Source organism: Sus scrofa, chromosome 1 (genome assembly GCF_054392235.1).
Source record: "Sus scrofa isolate SSC_HxYL_T2T_F1_AM1 chromosome 1, Sscrofa_HxYL_maternal_Yorkshire_Landrace_v2.0, whole genome shotgun sequence".
NCBI lineage: Eukaryota > Metazoa > Chordata > Mammalia > Artiodactyla > Suidae > Sus > Sus scrofa.
Genome location: NC_139383.1, coordinates 21,190,750 through 21,213,400, shown reverse-complemented (window position 1 = coordinate 21,213,400; position 22,651 = coordinate 21,190,750). Strand labels below are relative to the sequence as shown.

At 43.0% G+C, this 22,651-nt stretch overlaps 2 protein-coding genes across 3 annotated transcripts in view; one reads left to right on the top strand and one right to left on the bottom strand.

Moving 5' to 3' along the window:
• LOC146405968 (uncharacterized) overlaps window positions 1–18,734 on the bottom strand; it is a 97,015-nt gene extending 78,281 nt beyond the window's left edge. Inside the window, exons 1-5 of the mRNA XM_085012908.1 lie at window positions 18,647–18,734; window positions 16,778–16,892; window positions 16,159–16,285; window positions 14,910–15,678; window positions 12,712–12,804 (exon numbers count right to left, since the gene is read on the bottom strand). Of these exons, the coding sequence (XP_084869034.1) occupies window positions 12,712–12,804; window positions 14,910–15,678; window positions 16,159–16,285; window positions 16,778–16,892; window positions 18,647–18,734 (1,192 nt within the window). The remainder of the gene's footprint in view (window positions 1–12,711; window positions 12,805–14,909; window positions 15,679–16,158; window positions 16,286–16,777; window positions 16,893–18,646) is intronic.
• Window positions 15,355–22,651, top strand: part of STX11 (syntaxin 11) — a 31,829-nt gene continuing 24,532 nt past the window's right edge. The window contains exons 1-2 of one of the 2 annotated variants that reach the window (XM_085024385.1): window positions 15,355–15,410; window positions 15,465–15,491. The gene's annotated coding sequence lies outside the window, so the exon portion shown is untranslated. Of the gene's footprint in view, window positions 15,492–22,651 lie in introns of both variants that reach the window. The other variant, XM_001926239.4, reaches the window with a different exon arrangement.

Below are 22,651 nucleotides of genomic sequence, written 5' to 3'. Positions count from 1 at the left end.
AGAAAATTCTAAATACTCCACCAAAACACTGTTAGAACTAATAAATGAATTAAGTAAAGTTTTGCAGGATACAAAATTAATACACAAAAATCAACTGTGTTTCTATACACTAACAACAAACTATCAGAAAGAGGAGTTAGGAAAACAATCTTTTAACAATTGTATCAAAAAGAGTAATATACCTAGCAACAAATTTAACCAAGGAGGTGAAAAATTTATACACCGAAAACTTTAAGATAATAATGAAAGAAATTGAAGAGATTAATAAATGAAAAGACATTCTACGCTCATGCAATAGAAGAACTAATGTTGTTAAAATATCTATATGACCCAAAGCAGTTTGACAGGTATTCAGTGCAATCAATCTCTATCAAAATTCCAATGGCATTTTCACAGAAACAGTATGGCATTGACACAAATACAGATAAACAGCTCAAAAAAAATAGAACAGAGAGCCCAGAAATAAACTCACCCATATATGGTCAATTAATTTTTCACAAAAGAGCCAAGAATATACAAAGGGAAAATGACAGTCTCTTCAGGAAATGGTGTTTAAAAAATGGGACAGCCAAATGCAGAAGAATGAAACTGGACCTCTATCCTACATCATACACAAAGATAAAGTAAAAATGGATTAAATATTTGAATATAAGACCTGAAGCTATAAGACTCATAGAAGAAAACATAGGAGGTGAGCTCCTTGACATTGGCAATGACTTTTTTGGATTGGACCTGAAGAACAAAGACAACAAAAGCGAAAATAAACAGGTAGGACTACATCAAATAAAAAGCTTCAGCACAGCAAAGGAAACGTCAACAAAATGAAAAGACAATTTACCAAATGAAAGAATACATTTGCAAATGATATATCTTGATAAGGACTTACTGTCCAAAATATGTAAAGAATTCATACAACTCAAAAGCAAAAAATCAAATAATCAGATTTAAAAATGGGCAGAGGAAATGAATAGACATTTCTCCAAAGAAGACATACAAATGGTAACTGGTACATGAAAAAGTGCTCCATATCACTAACCATCAGGGAAATGCACATCAAAACCAGAATGAGTTATCACCTCACACCTGTTAGAATGGCTATCACCAAAAAGACAAGAGATAACAACTGTTGGTGAGAATGTGGAGAAAAGGGTTGTATACTGTTGGTGGGAATATAAATTGGTACAGCCACTATGAAAAATAACATGGAAGTTCCTCAAAAGATTAAACAGAATTACTATACAACCCAACATTCCCAATCCTGGATATAAATCCAAAGGAAATGAAAACAAGATATTGAAGATATATCTGCACTCTCATGTTTACTGCAGTATTACTCATGGTAGCCAGGCTATGGAAACAATCTAAGTGCCCATCAACAGATAAATGGATAAGGAATATGTAAATACATATTTATATTTATTATTTAACCATGAGAAAGAAAGAAATCCTGCCATTTGCAGAAACATGAATGGAACTTGAGGGCATTGGGCACTATGCTAAGTGAAATAATCCAGATACAGAAAGGCAATTACTGCATTGTATCTCTTATACTTGTAATCTTAAAAAAAAAATAAAGATCAAGCAGAAACAAAGAGTAGAAAATGGGCAGAAGGTCTAAATAGACATTTCTTCAAAGAAGACATACAGATGACCAAAAAACACATGAAAAGATGCTCAACATCACTAATTATTAGAGAAATGAAAACCAAAACTACTATGAGGTACCACCTTACACTAGCCTATGAATGGCCACCATCAAAACTATTGTGATGGGAGTTCCTGTCATGGCTTAGTGGTTAACAAATCTGATGAGGAACCATGAGGTTGCAGGTTCGATTCCTGGACTTGCTCAGTGGGTTAGGGATCTGGCGTTGCTATGAGCTGTTGGTGTAGGTCGAAGACTCGACTTGGATCCTGCGCTGCTGTGGCTCTGGCGTAGGCCGGCGGCTACAGCTCTGATTCAACCCCTAGCCTGGGAACCTCCATTTGCCGCAGGAGTGGTCCTAGAAATGGCAAAAAGACCAAAAAAAAAAAAAAAACTCCCAAAATTATTGTGGTGGAGACCATTCATGAACTGCTAGGAATGGCCACCATCAAAAAGTCTACAAACAACAAGTGCTGGAGAGAGTGTAGAGAAAAGGGAACCCTGTTACACTGTAGGTGGGAATGCAGCCACTATGGAAAACAGTATGGAGGTGCCTCAAAAAACTAAAAATAGAACTACCATATGATCCAGCAATCCCACACCCAGGCAGATATCCCGAGAAAATCATAATTTGAAAAGATACATGCACCCTAATGTTCACTACAGCACTATTTACAATAGGCAAGACATGGAAGCAATCTGAATGTCCACTGACAGAGGAAGGGATAAAGAAGATGTGGTACATATATACAATGGAATATTACTCTGCCCTAAAAAAGAATGGAATAATGCCATTTGCAGCAACATAGATGCACCTAGAAATTATCATACTAAGTGATGTTAGAAAGTGAAAGAAAAACATCACATGATATCACTTACATGTTGAATCTTTAAAAAAGAATGCAAATGAACTTATTTGCAGAACAGAAATAGACTCACAGATTTTAAAAACTTATGGTGAGGGAGAGGGAGGGACTGGGGGTTTGGGATAGGTATATGCACACTGAGGCATATGGGATGATTGGCTAACAGGGACTGGCTGTATAGAACAGAGAACTCTACCCAATATTCTGTAATAATCTATATGGGAAAAGAATCTGAAAGAGGATAGATGTGTGTACATGGGTAACTGAATCACTTTGTTGTATAGCAGAAATTATCACAATCCTGTAAATCAACTGTACTTCAACAAAACTTCAAAAAATGAAAAAAAATTTAAAAAAGAAAAGAAAAAAAAAAGAACAGAGAGTAGAAAAGTGGTTGTCAGGACCTGCAGGTTGGGGAAAATAAGGAAAGGCTGGTAAAAGGCTACGAATTTTAGATTCTAAGATAAATGAGGTCTGAGGATTTAATGTAAAATACGGTGACTACAGTTGATAATGTTGTACAGTTGATCTTTGTACAACACAGGTTTGAACTTCATGGGTCCACTTACACACTTTTTATTTCCCCCGATAAAATGCCTACTACACGATTTGTGGGTCGTCAAATAGTAGATGTGGAACTACAGATACACCTGATTGTCTACTGTGCCCCTAACCACCATGTTGTTCAAGTGTCAATTGTGTCATATGATCGAAATTTGCTGAGAGAATAAAACTTTAATGATCTCACCCCACCAAAAAAAGATAAATATGTGAGATGACTGATGTTAGATAACTAAATGGTAAAAAAAAAAAAACAAAACTTTTTACAAGATATACATATATCAAATCACCACTATTGCATACTTTAAATTTCTTACAATGTTGTCAATTATACCTCAGTAAAGCTGAAAAAAAATGTGACTTGATGATTCAAGATGAATGCATAGTTTAAAAGGAAAAATCATAGCATTAACCAGGAGGATCATTCAAATGAGTATTGTTTCCAAAATAAAGAGAGTCGTAGAGATAAGCGAAATAGAAAATACCCCATTGCACCTTTCTACTTCTGGAACAAACATTCATGGTTTTGCTTCATCAAAAAGCATTAAACTGATGTAGTTTTATATTATATTGTATTATATTATATTATAGTATAGCATATTAATTTATTTATTTTGTCTTTTTAGGGCTGCACCTGCAGCATATGGTGGATCCCAGCCTAGGGGTGGAATTGGAGCTGCAGCTGCTGGCCTACGTCACAACACAGCAATGCCAGATCCAAGCCACATCTGTAATCTATATCACAGCTCACAGCAACACCAGATCCTTAACCCACTAAGCAAAGCCAGGAATTGAACCTTCATCCTCATGGATACTAGTCAGGTTCGTTTCCACTGAGCCGTGACAGGAACTTCAGATGTTGTTTATTTTAATATCATTAATTTTATATTTGTAATGTGTAGATTGGCTTGGATCTGGTTTGGTTTCTAGATTATAGTTTTTTTGGTTTTTGGTTTTTTTTTTTTTTTTGTCTTTTGTCTTGTTGTTGTTGTTGTTGCTATTTCTTGGGCCGCTCCCGCGGCATATGGAGGTTCCCAGGCTAGGGGTTGAATCGGAGCTGTAGCCACCGGCCTACGCCAGAGCCACAGCAACGCGGGATCCGAGCCACGTCTGCAACCTACACCACAGCTAACGGCAACGCCGGATCGTTAACCCACTGAGCAAGGGCAGGGACCGAACCTGCAACCTCATGGTTCCTAGTCGGATTCGTTAACCACTGCGCCACGACGGGAACTCCTAGATTATAGTTTTTTAAAGAGTCTGTAGTCATAAGGCATTTATGCCATGTTTATGTAAGGTACCTTGTACTTACATTCAGGTAAATTGTCAATACTTGGTACCACATAATCTGTTTCTCTTGAAGAGGGGTGTGCTCATTACTTAAGTTGGAGAGATAATGTACTAGGACCATGAAAGAAACAAGGTATGAATAGATTATGTCCAGCACCCATATTTGCACTGTAATCAATTATAAGTTTCAATCTGCATGAGGGCATTTGTTTTATAAATGTTTCTTTGTGACTAGGGATGTTGAGTTGTGGCAAAAGTTCCTGTTTCATAATTCACCTTTGCCATCATCAACTTGTAGAAAAGAGGGTTTCCAGAAATCAAATAGAGCAGGCTGCTTTCAACACCCAGTGAGGCAAGGCCGTGCCACCTCTTACCAAGGATCACACAAGGGCACGTCCATAAGGCAAGGAGCTGGAGACCAAGAAGAACATCTGTCGACTTCTCAGAGTTCTTCTTAACAAGATCATCATCCCAAGAGCAGATACACTCAGGGAAAGACTGTCCATTGAATCTGTGAGTTCACTGCTCACACTTCTGTTTCTACTGTATCTATTTTGACTGTATCGCTTTTTACTAAATTCATCTTTAAAACATTCATTTGAAACATGTTTATTTTTTGGGGTGCCAATATGGTACTTTTAAATTTCCTTTGGGTCCTGGAAGAAGGCTGGTTGTAACCCATGAACTCATAGGAATTATAAGCCATCTCTGAAGAAGGAATCAGAGTGTGTTAAAGGGAAAAATAAGTGGAATAAAGACATGGAGCTGCAGCAAGAGGATGGAATGGATGAAGAAGAAAAAGAGAAGAAAACCATGTCTCCATCCCAAAGTAAGGCTTTTTTTGCTGTAGAAATATAAAGTTTATAAATGGATAGCACAGATTCTTCTAAATGAACAAAACATGGATGTAAAAAAAACTGGTTAGTCTACTGGTGAAAGCTACACTTTTGAGAACTAATTTAAGTATTCAAATGCAAAAGCAGTAGGCTTATGACTAAATAGTATCTGTAAAAGGCATGGCTTATTTGTTACATTCTGTTTGTGCTTTTTCTGTTTCACTTTTATCAGTTCCGCAGGACAGGGCTATGGTGCAAAAAAGGGTTTACCAAAAGTGAGTATTAAGCAACAGTCTCATCCTAAAATACTTTCGCAAGTTGTTATGCAAAATCTCGGTTGCATTAAGAGCTATGAAACAGATCCATTATACTATTTCTAGACCAGATTTTTTTTTTTTTTAGCCCATTCTCTTTCACAGCATATGTTCTATTGGTATGCATAGAGTAGCCAATACATGTTAAACTTCAGGCCCCTTGCAACAAATACGCCACTATGTCAGAGGAAAGTTTTCATTTCATGGCAATTTGGGTTAAAATAAAAATATAATAGTATAATTTCAGGAACTGTAGGCAAGGATAAAATTTAACTAATACCAAAATAGTTCCATTTCCATCCTCATTTTTTACCCCTTCTTGTGTACCATGCACAGAAAAATAAGCTTCCTGAACAAGAGGTTTGCTTTTCTCTGAGAGTTCTCTGTTGCATTCTTTTTTGTTGTTAGCAATTTTTCTAAGCTTACTGCGATGTTGACATTGCTTTCTGAATGCAGGTAACCAAATGAAATAAGTCATTGGCTTTGGAACATTCTTAGCTTTTGGTTCTTCTCTAGTCTTTAATGTTGCTCTTAGATGCTGTATTGGTCGTTAAAAACATAGCTTTTCATGTTGGACACTAGGATTTGAATCTAGGGTCCTTTGCTTCTTGGTGCTGGGACAGTGGACAGAAGATTTTAAGGCTCATTTCCTCCTTTGTCAAATGCGGGTGAGTTGTGCATACCTTGTACATTCGTGATGCAAATCAAACAAGATAATATATGAAAATGTTAACACCGTGCTTGGCACATTGTAACCAAATGATAAGTGTTGGTTATCTTTGATAAGAGTATTAGCATTATGGGGTTTATTTATTTATTTTTTAATGATCTGCTGTCTGCTAATAATTGTACGTTTAAATTGTGAGCTTCAAAGGTATTTTAATCTGGTTGGGCTACACGCCAGGCAAAGATACTCAGACTGGGTGGCTTATAAACAACAGAAATTTATTTCTCACAGTTTCAGAGGCTGGGAAATCTAAGATCAAGGTGCCGACGAATTTGGTGTCTGGTGAGAGCCCGCTTCCTGGTTCACAGATGGCTATCTTCTTCCTATGTCCCCACACAGCAGAAGGGGCCAAAGAGCTTTCTGGGGCCTCTTCTACGAGGGCACTAATCCAGCTCTTGAGGGCTCCAACCTTCATGACTGAATCACCTCCCAAGGCTCCATCTTTCAATACCATTGCACTGGGGACCAGGTTTTAACGCAAGGATTTTAGGGGGACAGAAACACTCAGTATTTTAGGAAAGGGTTAGAAACTGTGTTCTCTGGTAAGCTGTGTATATTGAAAAATGATAGCTTGTTTCAAGTACTGAGGTAACGAGTTACACACAAGCCTTTGGAAACCTTAAAAATTTACCTATTTACTTTATAAAACCTTATTTCTATATTTACATAAATTACATTTTACGGACTGAAGCTATACGCAAAATGATTTTCCTGTGAACCTGAGAAGATCTTTTTAGTCTGAGCGTACCAGAGAAAATTTCATATTGTATGGCATACCACCTTGTTTCTTCAAAAAAGCTAACCAATGGATTTAAATAAGATGAAAATATCATCAGGGAAGATTTCCGTAGACTCGAAGTATAAACGTTCAAGAGCTGGCTCCCCTTTAAGGATGCTGCCTGTGTTAGAGTCTCCTTGTGAAACAGAAGGCACATTCAAATTAGAATAATTCAAGGAAGGTTTATGAATAAGGGCACTATTTTAAAGGTGTTAGGCAGGTAGGAACCATAGTACCCCAGGCTTGAGACTCATGAGTAGAGAGAGGGGTCTGGAACCAAGACAGAGAGAATCATGTAGAACAGGACACTTTAGAGGAACAGGGACCTGATCCTGAGAGACACAGACAGCCTTTCTGTTGGGAATAAATTTCCTGACCTCACATCCCCTGCTTCTGCTCTCCTGTACGAGCTCCCTACTGTCCAAGCCCAAGGGGAGCCAAAGGACCTAGGAGCCTGTTATAAACCATTCAGCTCAACCTCCCAGGGTTGAGATCAGGACAGAAGGTGGTAGAAAGCGGATGTGAGGGCACAAACAGAAGATCTCTGCACATGTGCTGACATGATAAAATCCAGAATTCATTTTTTTTTTTTTTGTCTTTTTGCCTTTTCTTGAGCCGCTCCGGTGGCATATGGAGGTTCCCAGGCTAGGGGTCTAATTGGAGCTGTAGCTGCCGGTCTACGCCAGAGCCACAGCAACTCGGGATTCGAGCTGCGTCTGCGACCTACACCACAGCTCACGGCAATGCCGGCTCCCTAACCCACTGAGCAAGGGCAGGGATCGAACCTGCAACCTCATGGTTCCTAGTCAGATTCGTTAACCACTGAGCCACGACAGGAACTCCCAGAATTCATTTTTTGGCTTATATTCACAGTGGCATATATTCATAAAATAGAGTTGATGCTTTATAAATAGACAAGATCCTTACAGGAATTTTAAAGCTACTTTTTCAACATTTAGATAAAAGAACATAGCTTAAATTCCATGTTTTGTTTTAAAAAAAAAAGTGGAGTTCCCATTGTGGCACAGCAGGTTAAGAATCTGACATAATGTCTATGAGGCTGTGGGTTTGATTCCTGGCCAGGGACTTTCCACATGCCTAGGGCCCGGCCAAAAAAAAAAAACAGTCTTTTTGAGTTATATCGGTGCCAGGGACTTATTCCTAAATCTTGTTATGCCTGGGTATCACGCTCTAAAAGTGCTCCATCAGTGCCTTGAGCTCCCCCAAGTTCCACTCAAGGCTTACTTTGGTCATTCGCTCACTCATCATTTAATAAATATTTACTGAGAATCTCTGAGTCCTAATTATTGTATGAGGCTTTGGGTAAAAAGTAGTAAGTGGAATAGACACAATCTCCACTGTGAATCTGACAATGTTTTTCAAAACCTAGGGTTTAGCAGATAAGTGTTTCAAAGGATGTAAAGAACGATCTAAATAGTTTAGTTAAGTCTGTGTTCATAAAGGTGCCATCAAGAGCAAGAGAACCACATGATTCTTAACCTATTGCACCACAGGGGGAACTAAAAAGAAGGATGTTCATCTTAAATTTTAAGCCATCCAGTTCTGGACAAGCTTATCCAAATATGATACAAAGCAGAAGTGGCCACCAGGATCCAGAAAGTGCTGTCCAAAGAACTGTGCAATAATGGGAATGTTCTATTCTGCACTTTCAATTATATTGGCCACTAATAACCCCTAGTTACGGTGGCTATTACACAACTGAAATGTCACCAATAAGACTGGGGAACTGAATTTAAAAATCTGCTTGACTTTAAATTAATTTCCACTTAATTAGCCCCATGGGGCCAGGATAAGACCAAACGAGATGTGAGAGGTGGGGCTTGCTGAATACAAACTGATTCATTTAATCTCATTTCCCTTGTATACAGGGTTAATAACAGTTATTCATTTACTCACACAACATCCTGTGCCCAACAGGGTGTTAAAAAGCAAGGAAATCAAAGATAGGGTATATGAAAATATCAAAGGTGAACAACGAGGTGGAAAATTGGGAACCCTTGTGCCTTGCTGTATGAATGCAAAGTAGTGCAGCTGCTGTAATGACCCCAGAAAAAAATCACACATAGAATCACTATACAATCCAGTAATTCCACTTCTGGGTATATGCTCCAGAAAAATGAAAGCAGAGACAGAAAGAAGAATATTATTCAGGCTTAAAAAGGACGAAGATTCTGACAAATGCTATAGCATCCATAAACCTCGGAGCCATTATGCTGAGTGAAACAATCCACTTATAAAAGGACAAACGTATGATGTTTCCTTATTTAAAGTATCTAGCGTAGTCAATTTCACAAAGACAGAAGGTAGAGAGGTAGCTGCCAGGGGCTGGGAGAGAAGGAATGAGGAGATAGTGTTTAATGGGCACAAAGTTGTCACCTGGGGAAGATGAAAAAATTCTGGAACTAGATGGTGATGGTTGTACAACTATGTGAATGTACTTAACACAACAGAACTTCACACAATAAAATGGCTACCATGGTCAATTTTGTGCCACATCTATTTTATCACAATGTTTAAAAGATAGGTTAGGAATTCCCGTCATGGCTCAGTGGTTAATGAATCTGACTAGGAACCATGAGGTTGCGGGTTCAATCCCTGGCCTCGCTCAGTGGGTTAAGGATCTGGCATTGCCATGAGCTGTGGTGTAGGTCGAAGACGCAGCTTGGATCCTGTGTTGCTGTGACTCTGGTGTAGGCTGATGGCTACAGCTCCGATTAGACCCCTCTCCTGGGAACCTCCATATGCTGTGGGAGCAGCCCTAGAAAGAATGCAAAAAGAAAAAAAAAAGATAGGTTGAACAAATGTCCTCAAATAATTGGAAAACTAGCGTGAAAAAGAGAAATGGCAGCTGGCGATCACTACATGGTGTGACAATATAAAGTGACTGTAGATGACTTTCCAACCCTGAGATTCAATGGGCTTATGAGCCCTTCAAATGAGGGATGGCAGGAGTACACAGAATGATGTATACAGGATACCAGGGACGAGCCTTTATGTGGTGCCTACATGCCTCTTCAAGGGTTTGCCCTGCTTTATCTGGCCTTTACCCTAAAGTCCACATGGCTCAAAAACCTCCAAACTGGAGGTGCGAGCCAAGCTCTCCAGAAAAATGTCTAAAACATAGATGACATACCTGGGAGCCTAAACAAGGTGTTCCGGTCAACTGCTGAGAAGACAAGTCAGTCTAGACCTTGCCAATATCAATATCTGCATCCCTTCATAGTCCACTCTCTGATAACTAACTTGTATTTTTTCCAACTGAATCTCTCTAACTCCCCAGCTGTAGAAATTTCTTGATACCCAGGGATCTCCAGTCCCTTAACCTAATATCTTTTTACATGGCCTCAAGAGCATCACTCATGCCTCTCTCTTCTCCTTATTCGGTTCACTTTTTTTTTTCTCTCTCTCTCTTTAGGGCTGCACCTGCAGCATACGGAAGTTCCCAGGCTAGGGGTCAAATTGGAGCTGCAGCTGCCGGCCTACACCAGAGCCACAGCAACACCACATCTGAGCCACATCTTCGACCTACCCCACAGCTCACGGCAACGCTGGATCCTTAACTCACTGAGTGAGGCCAAGGATTGAACATGCATCCTCATGGATACTAGGGCTCATTACCCACTGAGCCACAACAGGGACGCTTACTCGGTTTAGATGCCTTGGTCCTTCATTATTACCACTCCCTTGCACAGACCCTCAACACTCTTTTCCTCTCTCCTCTACCATATGCACCTGGAAGCTTCAAACTCTGGTTATACCTGACTTCTACCTGGTTTTATTGGTGCCCAAGTAGGAAAATGAGGCTCTTGAAAACACACAACTATATCAACTGGCCTCCCTTTATAGTCATGATCCTTGACTTCAAATGAACTCTCAGTGCTACTCAACAATCTGATTATATTTTCAAAGTCCATCTGCTCTCTTCCTGTCCCAAGATGCTATTTTTCTTTTCTTTTTTTTTTTTTTTTTTTTTTTTTTGTCTTTTTGCCTTTTCTTGAGCCACTCCCGCGGCATATGGAGGTTCCCAGGCTAGGGATCTAATTGGAGCTGTAGCCACCGGCCTACACCAGAGCCACTGCAACCTGGGATCCGAGGCACGTCTGCGACCTACACCACAGCTCACGGCAACGCTGGATCCTTAACCCACTGAGCGAGGCCAGGGATCGAACCCGCAACCTCATGTTCCTAGTCAGATTCGTTAACCACTGTGCCATAACAGGAACTCCCCAAGAAGCTATTTTTTTACTTTATCCTTTCTTCTTTCTCTTACTCCTCACTCTCAGTCAATGGCCTTGTCTCTTCATTGATAACACATGTTCCTTTTTCCACATTTAACCGGCTTCTGTGCTCATACATTCTGCCTCCTCCTCCACCATCAGGGAAGAACCTCATCTTCTATTGAAGCCCAGCTTCCCATCTGTGCTTTGGCTCCCATCTCCGCCCATGTACTCAAGAGCCCTGCTCCAGCAATTATCCCTTTTCTCCTCTGCACTGTCATTTCTTCCTTCCCTTTCGGCTCATGCCCGAGAGCATACAAATATGTGTATCATCTAATTAAAACAAAAATATTTTCCTTTGACCATACATATCCTTCCAGCTACTGCCTCCACCCCTCTATCTCCATTTACTCTTTTGTTCTCTCTGGGCTCCACAGAAGTTTTGGTCACCACATACCACCAAAGACTTCTTATCAAGTCTGCCACTGACCTCCATATGACTAAGCCTCTTGCTCTGTTTTCAACCGTAATTCTATCCACAGCATTTGATAGAGATGAACACTCTTGAAACATTTTTTCATTTGGCTTCTGGAACATCACTTTTGGTCAGTTTATCTCCTATGTCATTGATTATACCTTCTCATGTCCCTCCCTTTCCTGTTCTTCATCTTCCTGACCTCTGAAATTTGAAATGCTCCAGGACTCATATTTCAGACATCTAAATTCTATCAACACACCATCTACATGCTGAAGACTTCCAGATTGAAACCATCATCCCAGACTCATCTGTCCCACTGCCTTCTTGACTACTCCACAACTTCAAACTTAAGGAGTCCAAAATGGAACTCTTGGAGTTCTCGTGGTGGCTCAGTGGTTAACGTTTCCGACTAGGAACCATGAGGTTGTGGGTTCGATCCCTGGCCTCACTCAGTGGGTTAAGGATCCAGCGTTGCCATGAGCTGTGGTGTAGGTCGCAGACAAGGCTCAGATCCCGAGTTGCTGTGGCCCTGGCGTAGGCCGGCAGCTACAGCTCCAATTAGACCCCTAGCCTGGGAACCTCCACATGCTGCAGGAGCGGCCCTAAAAGGACAAAAAGACAAAAAGCAAAAAAACAAAAAACAAAATGGAACTCTTAATTCCTACAACCCTCCCCTCAGACCCCACAACTTGCTTCCCAGGCAGTCTTCCCCATCTTAGCATAAGGAACCTCTTTTCTCTGGTTGCTCCAAGGAAAAACCTTGACTCCTCTTTCCTTCTCACACCCTACATCCAATTAATCAGCCAGTCCTGTCAAGCCCCTCCTTGGGAACATACCCAGAACTTGCCCATTTCTCTCTCACCAGCTCCACTGCCATGGCTTTGTGTCAGTCAGGGTTTTCCAGAAAAACAGAAACACTAAGAGATGCATCTCTCTATATCTATATTGAGAGACATTTATTATAAGGAATTGGCTCACCTGGTTCTGGAGGCTGAGAAGTCCCAAGACTGCAGGTGGTAAGCTGGAGACCCAGGGAAGCTGGTGGTATAATTGCAGCATAAGTCCAAGGGCCTGAGAAGCAGGAGAGCAAATGGTATAAGTTCCAGTTTGAGGTCGATTTCAAAGTCAGGAGGAAACTGATGTCCCCGCACAAAGACATTCAGGCCTAGGGAGAACGGATTCTCCCTTACCCTGCCTTTTGTTCTATTCAGCCCTTCAAGAGATTGAATGCAGCTCCCTCAAACTGGGAGGGCAATCTACTTTAGTCAGTCTGTGGATTCAAAGGTTAATCTTATCTGGAAACACCCTCACAGACACTCCCAGAATGATGTTTCACCAAATACCCAGGCAGCTCAGACCCACTCAAGTTGACACATAAAATTAACCATCACAGCTTTCTAACTGGCTGACCTAACTTCCATTCTTCTCTCTTAATCTATCCTCAACACAACAGTGGATTGTGGGGGAAAAAAGCCACATTAGGTCACTCCTCTGCTAAAAACTTTTCAACATCTTCCCTTCTCAACCAAAGTAAATTAAAAACTACCACGGAGAGTTCCCACTGCAGCTCAGCGGGTTACCAACCCGACTAGCATCCATGAGGAAGGACGACTCCTGGCCTCGCTCAGTGGGTTAAGGATCCCATGTTGCTTTGGCTGTGGCTGTGGCCAGCAGCTGCAGCTCTGATTCAACCCCTAGCCCGAGAACTCCCCTATGCTGCAGGTGCAGCCCTAAAAAGCAAAAAACAAAACTATCATGACTACCAAGGTCCTACATGCTCTATTCCCCTCCCAGCCCCACCACCTATCAACCTTCCCCACTCATTCTGTTCCACCCACACTCCAAGAAGCCAAGCACGCACGCTCCTGCCTCAGGGCCTTTACAGTGGCGGCGGATCCCTCATCTTGAAAAGTTCCTAACCCAGATGTGGCTTCCTCCATATTGCTTCCTCCCTCAATGGCTTTGGTAGAGGCCTTTGCAATAAATGTATTTTCTTCAGTTTATTATAGCACCCCTCCCTCATCTCTCTTATTTTGCTTTACTTTTAAAATAAACTTTATTTTTTTTAGAATGTTCTTAGATTTACACCTAAATCTACACACCTCATTCTCCATACACCTCATTCTCCTGCGCCCCTATTATTACATCAAACAATTAGTATGGTACGTCATCACAGCTGATGAACCAGTCTTGACTTTATTAACAATGAATATCCATACTTGATTCAGAGCTCCTTAGCTTTTACTTAAAGGCCTTTTTCTGTCCCAGGATCCCATCCAGGACACCACATAATTTAGTTGTTGGGTCTCTTTAAGATTCTCTATGCTGTGGTGGTTTTCCAGACTTTGTTTTTGCTGACATTGACAGCTTTAAGAAATGCTGGTCAGGTATTTTGTAGAATGTCCCATTATTTGAATTTGTCTGAAGTTTTTCTCATGCGGGTATAGCCTTTTTTGGGGGGAGGGGGAGGCTACAGAATAAAAGGCCATTTTCATCATATCACATCAAGACCACATACTATAAATGTGATCTATTACTGTGAACGTTGACCTTGATCACCTGGCTGAGGGAGTGTTTTTTAGATGTCTCCATCGTAAATACTCTTTCCCCCCTTTTCCATGCTGTACTTTTTGGGAAGAAAGTCACTACAAGGAGCTTATGCGTATGGAGTGGGAAGTTAGGCTTCTACTCCTTGAGGGTGAAGTATCCACATAAGTTATTAGCAATTCTTGTGGATGAGAGTTTTAGCTCCATCACTTACGGATGCGACCATTTATATCATTATGGACTTGCGGGCTGTTTTCTGTTTTTTCTTTTTCGGTTTGTTTTCACGTTGGGTTGTAATCGCATACTACTTTATTTTGTTGTTCAAACTGTTCCAGCTTTGGCGTGGGAGCTCTTTCAGTTGGCGCATGCATTTCTTTGACTTTCTCCATCAAGGTGGGCATTCCCCTCCACCCACCCCAACCTCCTTTTTTGAGCACTTCCTAACTTTTAAGCCTCAGCCTTATTTTTCAAGAGACTTACCACTAATTTCCCATGACACTTTATGTTTATCCTTCCTCACTAGAGTGCCATTGAGGGCACCACGTAGGATCCTCAGCACTGCCGTAGACGCTGGCTTGGTTCTGAATGAACGAATGAATGAATGAACCAGGCTGGTGTTTAAAACTCACTGGAAAGGGATGAGTCCAGGTGGGTTCGGGGAAAACCGTGCTCAGCCTCGGTGTGACCGGCAGCCTCCTTGCCGGCGCCTACAGGGTCTCCGCAGGTGCAGAGCGCACCGCAGGCGTTCGCAGTCACCTCCACACTCAGAACCACGCGGGGAAACGCACTGGGCCGGCCTGCAAACGTCACCAGCGCGGCGGGGATCCCCCGGGAAAGTCCGGCGCCTTTGGGCCGCCCCCCTGCGAGGAGGAGGGGGGCTAGGGAACGAGGGGAAGGGCCTCGGGGGCGCCCCTGCCCACAGTATCCGGCAGCGGGGGGAGGCAGAGCGGGTCCGCCCGCTTCCCCGCAGTCCCGAGCGCAGGCAATTTCGGTGGGGCGGGGCGGGGCCGTCGTCCCGGGGCGGGGCCAGGTCCCCAGCTGTGGGCTCTTCCGACACCCAAGGGCTGGGCGGGCGCCCAGATGCGGCGGCGGCGGCGCGGAGCTCGGGTGGCGGCGGAGGAGCCGCGGGAGGCGCCGGGGGTCGATCCACAGGTTTCCTTCCCCGCCTGGCGTCCAGCGCGGGACGGGCGCCCACGGGAGAGGACTTCTCGGTGCGTGTTCTTGTCCTTGGGTCTCTTTGTCTTTCCTTCGCCGCGGGACTCGCCCGGCTAGGCTGGGCGCTGAGAGCTGCGGGGATGTGGCAGCGGGACGGGCTCGCTTGCTCGCGGTCACAAGGGATGCCTGAGGGGGGATGTCGGGTCTCTGGCCGCCTCTCGGGGGAACATGGCATTTGGGTTTCTAACAGGGAGGAGTGATTGTTTCTTCTGCCAATGGGCAAGGGAATGCGCAGATAAATAATCTCCGGGATACCTGTTGATAGGCTTCCCTTATTCAGTAGCCACCTAAGATTGCTTTTGTATTTGAGTCAAAAAGGCTGAGGTGGTTGTTTGTTTTTTAAATTCGTGGGAGCATTACTTCGGTTTGATCACCTCTTCACTTCCTATTAGGTTGCACTTTCTCAAAAATACCAGAATGGGAACTTCTTGACTTGCACTTGACAGTATGACTCAGGATCCAGGAAATACGGAGACTTGTTACCGCCTTGAAATATTTCACACTCTTCCAAGCCCATATAAGACTTTGGTTTATTTATTTGTTTTAGAGAATGGAGACAAGAGGTAGTGGCAGCGCCTAGGAGCGCCACACCGCTGGAGAGGGAATTCTAGACTTGGCTGACAGCAGCTGAGATCTGTATTACTTCCTGTGGTTCTCACGCACTTGTTTAAGCCATTTCTCAGCAAAGGGAGGAGCTGTTATTTCCAAACGGGTATCCAAAAATGAGTCACTGGGCTGCTCTCTTAATTGTGAGACTTTGTTAATGAACGTTTGAAACGTGAGGTCTGCTCTGGCTGTATTAAAATAAGATTAAGATGTGAAATGCAAGTGCTGCTAAACTGGGGCTGTGGTGTAGGAAGTAACAGTTCAAAGTTTTCAGTTTCCAAAAGCGCCTGACGGTACAGCTTAGCAGCTAGGGTCAGTAGGCTGATGTAAGATAACGAAGAAAATCATGCGCTTTGCCACAGAGGCCCCAGGGAAAATTAATTTCATTATTCAATAACTGGTTTACTACTTTTTACTAGAACGGTGTGATGGAAACATGTCATGTTACCTAGTGACTGTATGTCACTCAGAATCAAAATCTTTTGGACAGTTTGTTTATAGTATATTAGTGCCACATGAATAATTTTGAAGATGGTGGATATAATTGGAGCTAAGAAACGTAAATGTTCAAGCTGACAGGTCCCACTGCAGCTGAGGAGTAGCTCTTAGAAAGGGATGGTACACTATCTCATCATGATTGGAACTGAGTTCAGCCCAGCAAACAGTTATCAGGTACCTGTTCTGTGCCACCTTCCCCAAGCTCTGGTTATACAACTGTGAAGAAGAAGGGATTTTGCTGCCAAGCCCCTGAAGAGTGGTGTGGAAGGCTGGTAAATCCACTGGAAAATCCACTAGAAGGAGATGAGTATATTGATAAATCTATGCCCACAGTAGAGCCTCTGTCCCAATATGCCTGTAGATCTGGGATTTTGAATGAAGTGGGTCGTCCTCGTTGCTGGAAGAACAAGAAAGATTTGAGTTTAATCATCAACTTGTCTTTGCAGGCAGCCTGTTGAGCTTATTCAGTGAGCATTTCATTCAAAAAGTGGTTTAAAAATATATTAATTAGGAGTTCCCGTTCTGGCTCAGGGGGTTAAGAACCCAACTAGTATCCATGAGGATGAGCGTTTGATCCCTCAGTGGGTTAATGATCTGGCATTGTCCGAGCTGCAGTGTACGTTGTAGATGCAACTCAGATCTCTTGTTGCTATGGCTGTGGTGTAGGCCAGCAGCTGAAGCTCCAATTTGACCCTTAGCAAGGGAACTTCCATATGCTGCAGGTGTGGGCCTAGGGGGAAAAAAAAAAAAAAGGAAAAAATACATTAATTAGAAAGGCATTCTTTTTAAAGATTTTGAATTAAGCATATTTTAAATTATCTAATAATCGTGTAAAAATAAACCCAGCCCCAGAGTTCCTGTTGTGGTGCAGCAGAAATGAATCCGACTAGGAACCAGGAGGTTGGGGGTTTGATCCCTCGCCTCACTCAGTGGGTTAAAGATCCAGCATTATGGTAAGCTGTGGTGTAGGTCACAGACACGGCTCGGATCTGGGGTTGCTGTGGCTCTGGTGTAGGCCAGGGGCTACAGCTCTGATTAGACCCCTCGCCTGGGAACCTCCATATGCCACAGGTGCGGCCCTAAAAAAGACAAAAAGACCAATAAATAAATAAACCCAGCCTGTTATTACCCCTAGACCACCACAGGCACTTTCAGTTGCCTTTTAAAAAAACCAATAGAGTGACTAATGAATGGCTTACAATGTTATAACACCATATTTAAGCAACTTTCAGATCCTTGTTTTTATAGTTTGAATACATGATATCTGTATGACTCAAAATGAGTAAATCCACAGTATCACAGTTTACTGTTGGGACTGAAATCTGTTGAGGTGCTTTTGGACCTGATGCCAAAATACATTCAGTTTCTCCAGTTCCATAATACGTCCAATGGGTGAGGGAAACAATGCGAACTGTGAGACACCTTTACCTTCATCTCACAATTACGTTTTCTATGAGAAAGGGTTGAGTGTGATCTTCATTGTCGTACTCCCTGAACTTGGCACGAGCTTGTCGTGATAAGTGTTAGGAAGTATTTACTGATGAAATAATGACCCTTAATGTAAGAGGAGGCATTGTCAGGTGGATGGAGGGACAGAGGACCGACCCCGCAGAAGGACCAGCTTGTTTGGGGTGGACACCCACTGGGGAGAGGGCTGGAGGGACGGGTTGGGCCAGATGCCAGGTAGGCGCTCTGAGATTGTCCTGTAAAGGACTTGAAGCAGGTGAATGATATTGTCAGATACATGTTTTGAAACGATAGAGATTGGACAAGAGCAGCACTGGCCTTAGGGAGACACAGAGGAGACGGTTTGTAATGCTCAAGGTGAGAAATTAAAGAAGGCTTGAGTCAAGCAGGGAGGGTGAGGAATGGAAAAGAGGGGAGAAGCTGCAGATGTTTCGTAGCTGGAACCTGGCCCCAGAACCCAGGAGTGGGCAGTGAGGGAAAGGAAGGAGGCTGAGATGACCCCCACATTTCTAGTTAATGACTAAGGATAGGAACATAAACGGAAGACTAGGCTTGGTTTCGGCGATAATGAGGAGCTCACACAGAGTCTGGTATATGGTCAGTGGGCGTGAAAATGTTTGGAATGCATAGTAGCTAAAATTTATCGAAGGCTTATAATGTTCAGGCATTATCTTAGGCTCATTATGTGAATCAAGTCTTTTACTCTTTATTGCAGTCCTGTGAGATAGGTACTATCATTAACTGCTTTGACTGAAGAAGAAAGTGCCGTGTTAGTAATTGCCAGAGCCAGGATTTGATCCTGAGCATCTTTCTTTAGAGTTTGCATTTTTTTTTTCTTTTTATGGCCGCACCTGCAGCATATGGAAGTTTCTGAGTTAGGGGTTGAATCGGAGCTGCAGCTGTCAGCCACAGCCACAGCAATGCCAGGTCATAGCCACACCTGGGACCTAGGGTGCAGTTTGTGGCAACGCTGGATCCTTAACTCACCAAGTGAGGCCAGGGATGGAACGCACATCCTCATGGACATTATGTGGATGCTGAGCCACAATGGGAACTCCTAGAGCTTGCATTCTTTTTTTTTTTTTTTTTGTCTTTTTGCCATTTCTTGAGCCTCTCCTGCAGCATATGGAGGTTCCCAGGCTAGGGGTCGAATCAGAGCTGTAGCTACACCAGAGCCACAGCAACATGGGATCCGAGCCGCGTCTGCGACCTACACCACAGCTCACGGCAACGCCGGATCCTTAACCCACTGAGCAAGGGCAGGGATCGAACCCACAACCTCATGGTTCCTAGTCGGATTTGTTAACCACTGCGCCACGATGGAAACTCCATTCTTAACCACTCTGATGTGCTTGCTGTCTCTATGAAGGACTGATGTTTTGGACACTGTGGTAAACTCATATTGGAGTCCCCCTCCTGATCCTGATAATTCTCCCTCATCCAGGAATAGCCCAATACATGAGATGAGAATCTCCATGAGATGAGTCCCCAGTGGTCCTACTGTGTCGCATGGCAACCTCCCCACTACCTCCACCCCGAGAAATACTTGCTTGGTCTAGGAATAAACCTAGACTAATCAGAACATTTCTCCTGGGAATTTTAAAACATTTTAATGGAGACTCACAGTGACTGAAGGTTCCCAGAGCTTTAACAACTGTCCTCAGAGCTGCCTCCATTACCACCTTCCCAAACAGTAGATACTCAGTGCATTGGGTTTCTCAGAGGCATTCAGTGTTTCACTGCTAAGATCTGCGGTATCCCTCCCATGGGGAAGCAGAAAGGCTGGCCCAGGGTATTAATCTACAGAGCAGGTATGATGGTGGAAGTCGTGCTACCAGATGCAGGCAGGGCCATAACAGCTCCAGGTCTTAACACTCCTGGTTTGTGATCTGCCTTCTAGGGCCTGTTTTGTTCAGGTTTTACCCAGAACCAGGTACTTACCAGCCCCTCCTGCCTCCAACTTCCAGAATCTTTGTAAGTGAAGCTGGCCCTGCCATGTTCCCAATTTTCTTGATTTCAGGGGGGCACAATGATTCAAGTTTCCTGGGCGCACTCATTTTCATCTACAGATCGATTCCTTTGATCCTGATAAAAGTACTTTTTGACTAACACCCTCACTTCCCCAAATCTGACCCCATCTCTTCACTCTTCCCATTGTTTCATGATTCAGCCTACTTTGGTTTGGAATAATACTCTGATTTTTGTTCAGTAAGGAGGGTCTGATTCTCTTTTCCTCAGAGGCCTCTACTTTGGACCATGTAAGGATTAGAGACACTGAATGAATGTTGTGCCCAAATGAATCGGCAGACTCAAAGTCTGAAGTTTTAAAACATTCAAATGTCTAATAAATCTTGAAGTTCTGAAATGATTTCTCCACACATGAAGAAAAGGTTTCATTCAGCATTTCTTTCGATTTATCAGGAAATCTAGATATTTATAGTGGCCCATTACATGAGACTGACATCAAGCCTTCCGGGATGATCCAGCTCACATGTTTACCCTTGGTCTGAATTCCTATGTCCCCGTCTGTAATTTACTCAGTGCTCAGAGAACGAGAAAGGGAAGGGCTCTGGTTAATATTTCACGTGGGTTTGTCTTGCCTCCTCATTTTGACTGTGGTTTCCCTGAGAGCGGAGAATTGCTAGAGTTAGGGGCTCCCAGTTCTAACTATTCTGTGACTTTTGCTGATAAGGATGCCACCTGGCAGAGGAAATCATTTGCCGGTCACTCCTTCTGCGTCTGTGGACACCAGCCATTATTTGTATACCTCATTCAAATTCTTAGTAAGGCTCAATCGTTTGGTATTTTTAATAGGGAGAAGTCTTAGGATCGGTAATTTCTAGCTATCCTTCTTGAGCAAATTAAATGTTTTCAATTCATTTTTGTACTTTTTTTTTTCCTTTCTAGTGGCTGCCGTATCAAGGTTATCCAGAAAATACAAATTTGCTTAGAAAAGTGTTCCCCATTTTGTATATATAACTGTTTTTACTTGTTTTTTTCTGTCCAAAGATATAAAATGACATTTCATTGGTCATTGCATAACTCGTTGGGAGATAACGGAAATTCCGACTTTTCAGAGTAGTGGAAATAGCCCTGCTGTTATTGTCATATGGAAAAAAAAACATGAACAAGGATTGTGCTCACTTCTGTTTCAGTTTCAGGTTGCAGCAATGCATGTCACACCTCCTCGTTTTGTTTCTAATGTTCTATCATGTGCCTGGGCGTATTGATTTTTGACACAAATCTGATGATTTGAGATAAAGCAGGACACAGTGTGTGAGCTGAGTTGTGTAATGGTGGTAGCTCTCCCACTTCTTCGCCCCCTCTTCCCTGATTATCACATGGGAAACCAGCAGAGAGTGATGTCAGCTGACAAGAGGATACAGCTCTGCATTACTTACAAAGTACTCTCTGTAAGTTTCTCTTTTAATTCTCATAAGAGCCTGGCAAAACGGAAATAATAAGCCTCATTATTATTTTATTTATTTTTACTTTTTGTCTTTTTGCCATTTCTTGGGCTGTTCACGAGGCACATGGAGGTTCCCAGGCTAGGGGTCTAATTGGAGCTGTAGCCACCGGCCTATGCCACAGCCACAGCCACATCAGATCTGAGCAGTGTCTGCGACCTACACCACAGCTCACGGCAATGCCGGATCCTTAACCCACTGAGCAAGGGCAGGGATCGAACCCGCAACCTGATGGTTCCTAGTCAAATTCATTAACCACTGCGCCACGACGGGAACTCCATCTCATTATTGTTGTCTGTACTCAGATTCTAAAGATGAGGAAGGCGATCTTGGGAGAGACTAAGGGACTGCCCATCATTACCCAAGAAGCAAGGTGCAGAGGCCACTACACTGTGCTGTCACTTTTTTACTCTAATAGGCAAGTTGAGTCCTTAGGTCAAGTTCCCTGGAAATAACCTCTGAGATTTGCATACAAGAAGTTTACTGGGAGATGCTCTAGGAACAACGCTTGGCAGGAGAGGGGACCGCAAAGTTCTGCAGAGGGAGGAACTAACTGCAGTGCATGCTCAAGGGTGGCCTCCACAGTGGGGGACTTTGGAGATGGGATGGCCCCTTCAGAATTGTTCTGTCACCTCAAAGCAAGGGTGCTGGCCATTGTATCCCTCACATCAGCTCGTCACTGGATGTGGGGCATCCAGGCAGCAGTTCCTGGAGCTGGGAACCTTCAGCAGCCAACATTCCTGGCAGCTGGGGGGAACAAGGCCTTGGTCCCAGCGTGGATCTGCATGTCACATCCCCTACTACATTTCTGTGGACGAGAGCATTTTGCTGTACGAGGGTCTTGCTGTGTGTTTCTAACTCAGACCACTGCCCTGCTGAGTGGAGGCCAGAAAGCTGGCATCTTGTCCAAGCCCCTTAAGGATTTTGACTAAATGACCAGAGAGTGAGAAAACAATAGGCTTAATCCTGTGAAGTTAGGAGCAAAAGAGTCAGGTGAGGATAGGCCAGGATAAGTGGTAGGTGCCTAATAAAGAAGGCTAACCAAACACTCAGGCTGTCCAGACCACAACAGAAGTGTAATCAATGCCTGCCGGTCTTTGCTATAATTCTAGGCTTTA